Raw genomic sequence first — 9,007 nt, forward strand, 5'->3', positions numbered from 1 at the left:
GACGTTGAACTGCAAAAACGTGTTGCATTTAGGAACAGAGGATGTACAACTTAAGTGACTGATTATTATGTACTAATCAGAATACCAAGAAATTAAGGCCATAGTGAACCGGACGCTGCAAGATGTATATCCATCTAACACTGAAACCATATAACACTGAAAAGTGAAAATACTAATCCAGAATTATCATTACCCATAGAACTTCAACAAAAAATAAAAGGTCACCGGGTTAGGCGTAACCACCAACAGATAAATAAACCTTTTCCTCATATACATTCACGACAACTGGATGATACCTTCAGATGATTCAATTAAGATTTGCAATTATCGTGTCCTGAGAAGTACGAAATGGCAGTCTGGACATAGAAAAAATTGTCGTCTGAACCTATAAAATAGTTTACAGACTTACAAGTATATATTTTTTGTATAGTTTGGCATATTTTCTGTGCTTAAAACCATCAACATGACCTATTTTTTGTGATCTGCAATGCATTTTTCTTGCCAAAGAGAAGGAATATTCTTAAAGCTATTACAAGCAAACTATGAAACAAAATAGTTACTAGATTTCTAATGATTTGAGCTTATTAGAACTGGCATAAAAAGGGGTCTTAAATATTGCTATGTAGAACTATCAAAAGTTGGTACCTGCAAGCTTCGGAAGTTTTTCAATTGAAGTTGACATCAAGATGAAGGCAATACCTAACCCTGAGTTCAGGAAACAAACATTACTTTATTCACTGAATTGAAACAACTGTGTACACAACCTTTAGTTCAGAACCCTTACAGATGTGAAATATTAAAGTTCAGCTCTATCAACATTCCAATGAACTCTGGCAAGAAGTTTCCAAAGCAAATAGCTATCAAAACCTCCAATCCAGAGTTACACCTGTACAGCTGGATATGTCCATTCTGTATGTCCAACAAGAAGCTATCAGAACTTCGGAAAATATGTTCAAAGATATAGCTAAAATAATAGATGTCTAAAACAAACATAGGTCTCTGCATACACATATTTGTCCGTGTGTTACATCTTACAATCAATCAGAATATCAAATGACTAAAGCAAGTACAGGACTATCATAGCACATAAAAGGAATGCAAAGACAGTATTAAAACTTACCCGTCCATTCGCAAATGAGTGGACAAAAAAATTCCGTACGAACAGAAAAGCATCAAAGTAAGTATTGTTGTATCCACCCTTTTTCTTCTTGAAGTTTTTTTAAGAACAATGTTGAACTTTATATTGTTGTGCCAGTGAGGATTCATCGCAATTCAGGAATGGAACAATGCATCAATGAAAAGCAGCTTCTCTGCCTGGTCCAACTTATCATAAAAGATCTTCAGCTGAATAACCATATTTATTCTGTTCATAGAGGGGACATATGAACAATGCGTCAGAAGACGAAGCTTATATGTCTTCCGCAGCACTCTCCTACTCAAGAAACCAGGGTTTTCAAGAAGCCATATAAGGTGATCCAAATATGCTGGCAAGTAACCATCCAAGACAAAATTGTTTCTGATTAAACCAGCTAGATCAGCTAAGTTTCTTCTAATTAATCCTCGATTTGATCTCACTAAATTTGTGGCATAGGCATGAACCTTGCCCTCGTGCACATAGAAGTCAGCGAGTGTCAGCTCTCCTGCCCAACAGTAGCCCCTAGCTATGGTCTCTACCACTTCCTTGGTCAGTGTTTCAAGGATCGAGCAACCTTCATCAGTAAACTCAGGTCTTAAACTATTGTTGTGAGGTAGCTGAGTTTGCATTAGTGCTTGCTCAATATCTTGGATATAGTCAGAAAGCATTATCTGACCACCCCGAATCCTGGCCCGGATGTTGACTGTTGAATCCTTACATATTCCATAATCGGTCAATACAGATTCAGGATTGATAATTCTGCCCCTGTACTCCATGTAGTGCTTTGCAGGATCAAAAAGCATCCTCTTTGCAATTAAATCCATCAGATGACATGAAGGGTTATTTAAATCGATCAGTACTGGTACTGTTTTCCCCTCAAGGCTCTTCACAAAAATCTGAACATCAATGTTTGAAAAATGTGGTTGGACCCTTCCCCGGACCCTGCGCAACCGGGAGCGACGTGCACCGGGCTGCCTTTTGTTTATGTTTGAACGAGTAACCAGCTTTGGCTTCTTCACGCTGCCCTGATTGAGTGGGCTAGTAGTATCTTGACTACCCTGGACATTCAGCACATCAGTTTGTTTCCTGGTTGGAAGGTACTTAGCATTTACAGCAGCTTCATGCCTTTCTGCTTGTTTATCCGGTCTTATAATCAATGCCCTCAGCTTAACAAATGCATTCATTTTTTTTTTTGACGCGTCAACGGCGGGCTTACGCCTGCCTGAACTTTTATTGCCAACCGTCGGGGTGTTACAGATCTCAGGGAGAACAGAGAGTACAGGGGGGTTAAGGAGGGAATAAAATTACATGTAGCGGGGGGCTAAATTCTCCCGGCAAGGTGGAACAACATGGAGCCCCAGTCCCTGAGTTGAATTTGCTTTTGAATATTATTACAGCGGTGGGACCAAAGTTTAAGATCTTCCGCAGAGGAGCTTGCCACATCATGAAGCCCAAGATGTATGTTCCGAAAGACCTTGGCGTTCCGTCGCTTCCAGATATTCCAAAGAACGGCCAGAAGAACAGTTGATCTAGTTTTCTTGTGCCATTCGCCTTCCCAAGCTTGGAGCAGCCCCTGTGGCGCACTTGGACAGAGGCTGTCTAGCTCCCCCCAAAGAGGAGCAAGGTGCTGACATTCGAAAAGGAGGTGGTTGATGGATTCACAGTGGTCGCAGAAGGGGCATGCGGCTGAAGTAGCAATGCCCCGTCTGACCCGACGTTCATTCGTGAAGAGGCAGTCCTTGCGGGCAAGCCAGAGGTAGAGTCGGCATTTATTTGGGGCGTAGTTTCGTCAGATGGCCGGGGCTAGCGTGTCCGTGGGCTTTGTCCTCCAAACCGCATGGTAAGCAAGCTTAGCGGTGAAAGGTTTCTCAGCGCCCCTTGTAGTTCTCATGTCAGCCACCTGCATATTTAAGTTCACCGTGGCCAATATAGTGCGTAGTTCAAGCAGTTCGCATTCGGCTGCGTGAGACAGCCTAGGTGTTAGATCCAAGGTGAGGTCGTTCGAGGTCAAAGCGCGTGCCACTGATGTGTGGACTCGATTGGAGTGTGAAAACAGAGCCGGAAATTGAAGGGCTAGGGTTTGAGCTGAGCCAGGGAGCCAAAGGTCAAGCCAAAAGGAGGTAGTGGATCCATTACCGACGCTGACCCGGGTGGTGTCCCGGAAGAGGGCGAGGCCTTTCATTATGTCTTTCCAAATCGGGGTATGCTGGTTGTCCAACATGCCTACATCGTTAGCGGTCGACCATCCGTATTTGGTGATCAAGTACCTAGTCTCTCCCGAGGTTTGCTCGTCGTGTAACTTGGAAATATGTTTGAGAAGAAGACACATGTTCATGTGGGGTAGAGAGAGGAAACCAAGGCCCCCATTGGCGAAGGGGGCACAAACGAGGTCCCAAGCGACCTTGCAGTTGCCGCCCGAGGTAGATTCCTGACCAGACCAAAAGAAGGCCCTGCAGCGTTTCTCGATTTCCTGGATGGTTCCAGCAGGTAGAAGAAGGACACTCATGACATAGATTGGCAGGGCGCGTAGAACGGAGCGGACCAGGATGGCCCTCCCGGCCAAGGAGAGCAAAAGGCCCCTCCACCCAGCAAGACGATGATCGACCTTGTCAATGATGAAGAAGAAGTCAGCCAGGTTTAGCTTGTGAGTGGATAGAGGCAAGCCCAAGTACGATTGCGGGAAGGTGGCAACTGGGCAGCCCAGGATTGTGGCAAGGCTAGTCGAGAGATTTGGGTCGACGTGGATCGGGGCAAAGGTGCTTTTATGGAAATTGATTTTCAGCCCAGTGGCCTCAGAAAATTGTAGCAGAATATTTTGCATTCATTAAGCATGTCTTTCCCAGATTCTGCATACCAGTGGTAACATGGCTACCCCGATCAGCATACCCAGATGCATGGCCAACTGCATCATTGCCGCACAACATTCCGCGCTCATCCTCAGAACTGGAGGTTAGAGAAAACATAAACAGTCAAACAAGAAGCAATTAACAAGAAACTGAACATTAGCAGGAGTACCAACAATCATATGTATTTCTTCAAACAGACTGAACATTTTAAACAGTAAAGCTCTATCAGGTTAAGAAAAACTACACGGTATATCTCTATGTGACAGAATATGTACTAACCGAAACTCTAACAAATGAAGGCTCATAGTAATTTTAACCAGGCCTCTGAAAGATGTTAGGCTTGTATAAATATCCATCCAACATTGAAATTCTTAAACCAGAATTACACTTATATCAATCCAAACTTTAAACATTTTTTGCCAGGTTAACAAGAAAGCTATATCAGATTGTTAATCTTTCTTGGAACAACAACTGAACAGTGTTAACAAGAAAGTTCCATCAGATAAACAAAACAATAGCATCTGAAGTGACTGATTATGTACTATAGAAACTCTTTGAATTAAACACAATCCATGGAAAGATGTTAGATTTGTACTTAACAATCCAGAATTATACTTAACAATCCAAACTTCAAACATATTTTGCCTGGTTAGGCGTTTCAAGGCACCTAACCACCTACAGACCAAAAAATCTATACACTAGCATAGTATGAGATGATAATATCATCATAACTTGGTCAGTGATACTGATACACTGCCAAGGTGAACAGAGTTTGTGCTCGACGGCCTCGACATCAGATACATATTCCAATATGGTATCCTTACCAAAAAAGAAAAACTAACAGTTTCAATCAATGGCACAGGGTTCTGGTCCATATCAGGCTATCAGTACACACTCCAATTAAGCTGATACCTTCAGACGATTAAATTAAGCTTGCAATTATCATGCCCTGACAAGTACGAAATGCTAGTCTGAACCCAGAAAAAAATTGTAGTCTGAACCTGAACCTATAAAGTAGTTTACAGGATTAAATATAAATTCCTGAAGTCTGACATATTTTTTGTGTTTAAAACCTTCATTTTTGTAACCTGCAATGCCGATTTTTGCAGATTAGGAATACTCCTAAAGCTTTGTAGAAGCAAACTATGAAACAAAATACTTACTGGATTTCTAAAGGTAAGAACTTAATGGAACAGGCATAAAAGAACAGCCTTAGAAATTGCTGTGTAGAACTATCAGAACTCAGTACCTGGGATTCATGAACGGTTCTACATGAAGAATCGCCTTAAAGCTCACATGTCCTCTCGTTTTAGAAAGAGCATTGGTGAATCTCTTCAGTTGAATGGTTAGTACAGGTGGCAGCGTAGTAACCAATTGTATTTGAAAACCACCAGTCCCATGTTTCTGCTCAATTTGGTTTACTTCTGCTTGTTGTGCGCTATGATCATCCAGATTTACCTGCTTCCCACTGCCTTGATTTTGGTCGCTGGTATCCTGACTATCATGGGTACTTAACAGGTCAGTCTGTTTATCAGTTGGAAAGGAACTAGGTGCAGCTTCCTGAACACCTTCCTGACTTTCAGGTTTTTTATTGGTAGTGCTGCAAGAGGCTGAGTTCCTTTCATCATAGCTCATCCCTGAACTGATTTCTTCACTAATTCTGTTTTCAGAAAGAATAACTTGATGATGTGCATCTGAACCATGTGGTTGTCTACTTGGAGAAGTACATTCTACCGACAAGCTATTCAAATCATTAGATCGCTCACTTGGGCATGTTTTCCTGTCTGATAGTTCAGTCTGGTCTCCTTCAATTGTCGGATTTACATTGGTACTTGCTTTCATCGGTTCATCATTTTCACTTCCATTTTTTCTCGGCAGCTCAACAACCTTGGAACAGTTATCATATTTCCATCCCATTGGACAATAGCAAAGAAGTGTCAAGCAGTCCTCGAGCGATGCAACAGAGTTCGTATGTACTGCCTCATCATCAGTAATATCACTGCTCTGAGCTATCCCCTTGTCTTCTGTAGTACTCCAAATGGATAAAAGGGGATGTATCTAGATGTATTTTAGTTCTAGATACATCTTTTTTTTATCCATTTTGATGACAAGTATTTTTGGACGGAGGGAGTAGGTTCTACTGAGTAAGTGTTCTCCTTGGCTTCTATATCAACAAGTGGAGGTGGACCAGTATCTTCTGGACTGTGATGATCTACTATTGATTCATCCATTCCTTCAGTGTCATCAAACAAGTTAGGAATGAAATCAAGAACTTTTATTGGCACTTCAACGATCTCTCGTGGGACATCTTTCTTCTGAGTCTGCGAATGACTGTGTGCAACATCCTCCACTTCAGTAGAATCTGCAGATTCAAGCATAGAGAGATTTAGCTTTATCTGCATTAGCAAGATCATGCAACCAGAAACCCTCATCCTTTGCATATTTTAACCACCACATTCTAAGATCTCTTTTCTCGACAATAACCATACACGCTTAAGTTAACCAACCATTTTGAGCAACACTTATTTTATGAAGGTAAGGACTCAAGACCCTGAGCTATCTTCAAATGTCAATTCGAACTACAGTACTACACTATAACAAACACTTGCCATGCTAAGACTGTTGAAACATCCAGCTCAATTTTTCGTAGCCACCCCGAAGGCTTTTCTGCTAATTCTTTAATCCATATGTAAAATGGCCTTAACAATTTTCTCTGCTTAGCTATCACCAGAGCTCCATTCCCAAAAGTGTCATCTGTTCCCGTGTTCAGAAAAATAGCTAGCTTGTATTAGATCTCACTATTCCACACCTGCGGGCCTGTTCCACATTCTATGTTTTAAGTTAGCTAGAGGAGCACATAGGCTTACCAACTTGAAAAAGGATTGGGTATTTTCTCCATGGCCTCATCTCCAAATTCTGAACCAGGAAACTGAGAATCACAGCCTTCAGCAATTGTTTGAATCTTTTCTCCATCAGTCTTGTCGGCTTGTTGGAATAGTTCCTTACGAGTCTTTGTCGGAGATCCACCGTTTCTGGTCATTGGTGGTAACGTAACACTTCTGGCTGGGCAATCCTTTGATGGCGGTGCCAGTTGGAGCTCATCAAATTGCAGATCCAAAACTGATTTAGTTGAGCAACTTATGCAGCATAAGGTCTGACGCAGCCAGCCCCCGAAAATGGAATTGCCAATTGGACTAAACTCTGCACCCCAATGAAATTTGTTTAGGTCCTTCGTCTCCTCCTCCAAAGCAGTGCGCAAAGATGTAAGAAACTCTTGGCTGTCCTGCATATAAGAGCCCTTGAACTGTGGATTAAACAACCGCGTACCTTCCAATAGCATCTGAGGATCCAGCGCGCGCCTGGCAACATTTGTGCTGCTTGTCTCCACAAACAATTGCTTCAGTTGCAGACCAATGCTCCCCAGCCAAGCACCCGGTCCTAAAATCGTTGTCCTCAGCTCACCGGGCGCAAGGAGGCACTGCAGCAGTGCATTCATGTAGCATGTGTTTCCAAGATTCGGCAACCCTCTGATAACACAGCCATTCCCATTAGCATACCCAGACGCATCATTGCCGGTCACTATTTCCCACAAATCCTTTGCATAACTCTCGGCCACCGTTCCCCACTCATCCCATCCATTGCTGGCCCACATTGCCCGCTCAACCCTTTTATTTCTGGCCAGAGCTGCCCACTCATCATCGCTCAGCTTGTCCTGACCGAGCTTCAGAACGTGCCCACACTCGAAGCAGTACCACAGAGCAACCCAATGGTAGTCCCTGGTGGCGTGCCGGCGAGCGTGTCCCTGCGGATTTTCCATATCCCCCTTCTCCACGGTGCAGAAAGTAGAGGTGCACTCCGTGCACACCATCAACCCAGCAGCAGCTCCCCTCCAGGTGCAGGTGGTCGTGCACGGGAAATTCTCGCACTCTGGGGGCTTCTCGGCGGTCTTGATATCACGCACCATATCATCCAGCTCCTCTCTGTCCTTGAACAAGTGCTTGCACGACCCGATGTCGTATGTCGGTACGTGCAGTCGCTGGTCTCCTCCAGCGGCGCCTCGGACGCAGGCGAGTGCCCAAGCCGCAGGTCCAGGTGCGGGTATTTCTGCGTGTTCTCAGGGTTCTGCGGATTCTTGCCCCCCGTCTTGCACCCATCCTTTGCAATGCCGGACACCGATCCCCAGCCATCCTTTGCAACGCTATCCCCCGGCATCTGCTGATTTTTTTTTTCATTTCTGACCGCCACTGCATAGTCATCTTCGCTCCGGTCACTGAGCCTCATACCGCGCGCACACAAGAAGCAGTATCCCAAATTAGGTTCATCGCACCACTGAGCAACCCAATGCGTGTTCTCGCCGGCGTGCCAGAGGGCATGTTCCTGCGGACTTTCCCTGTTCACCGTCCACCCAGAGCAGAAGAATCTGGAGCAGTCTATGCACTTCATCATCCCTTCGTTGCCCTTGCAGGTCGTCTTGCACTTACTAAGATGGCACCTCCGGCGCCGGCGCACCCCCAGCTGCTCCGTCAGATAATACACGTGCATATCCAGGAGTTCGCGGTCAGAGCGTATGTGCTCGCACCGCCCGGCGTCGCCGGTACTGTCGCTGCTGGTCCCCGCCTCCGCTTCCCCGGACGATGGCCACTCGTCGCTCGACTCCGTCGGAGACGCAGGCGCGTCGCTGCATCCTGGACCAGCCAGCGGATCCAGGCGCGGGGATTTCTGCGGGCTGTCGGACGCCCCCTCCGCCCTCTCCCTCTTCTCCCCTCTACCATCACGCCTGTCGCCTGGAAACTGAGTAAGAAACAACAAGAATGAGTCAAGTGAATTCTGAACCCCCAAACCAGAACCGTACGGACTAGAGATTGAACCAAGGACGAGAAACAAACAGACGAAATTTGCTGAAGCCAAAACCCTGAAGAATCGCAGCTAGCATCAAGAGTTAGCAGGGCCATGAAATTTGCTAAAGCAAAAACTCTGAAAAATCGGAGAACGAGAAAAAACTCCACCAACAAGTCGAGAAGAAATC

General features: G+C 44.7%; 1 protein-coding gene and 1 pseudogene across 2 annotated transcripts; both read right to left on the reverse strand.

The window, feature by feature from the left end:
- Positions 1-674: 674 nt before the first annotated feature.
- On the reverse strand, positions 675-2,319 carry LOC147959274 (uncharacterized). The gene is made up of 3 exons (XM_087535645.1): positions 1,121-2,319; positions 785-909; positions 675-705 (listed from the first exon to the last, which is right to left on the reverse strand). The coding sequence occupies exon 1, from the start codon at positions 2,317-2,319 to the stop codon at positions 1,273-1,275; it is 1,047 nt and encodes a 348-aa protein (XP_087391771.1). The 3' UTR covers positions 675-705; positions 785-909; positions 1,121-1,272.
- A 1,606-nt stretch (positions 2,320-3,925) lies between these two features.
- LOC125518729 (uncharacterized) lies at positions 3,926-8,759 on the reverse strand (annotated as a pseudogene). The gene is made up of 4 exons (XR_015610911.1): positions 6,853-8,759; positions 6,091-6,343; positions 5,231-6,013; positions 3,926-4,078 (listed from the first exon to the last, which is right to left on the reverse strand). The product of XR_015610911.1 is annotated as an uncharacterized LOC125518729 (transcript).
- Between the last annotated feature and the right edge of the window lie 248 nt (positions 8,760-9,007).

The sequence above is a fragment of the Triticum urartu genome, chromosome 7A (genome assembly GCF_056163025.1).
Source record: "Triticum urartu cultivar PI428250 chromosome 7A, HENAU_Tu73, whole genome shotgun sequence".
Classification (NCBI taxonomy): Eukaryota; Viridiplantae; Streptophyta; class Magnoliopsida; order Poales; family Poaceae; genus Triticum; species Triticum urartu.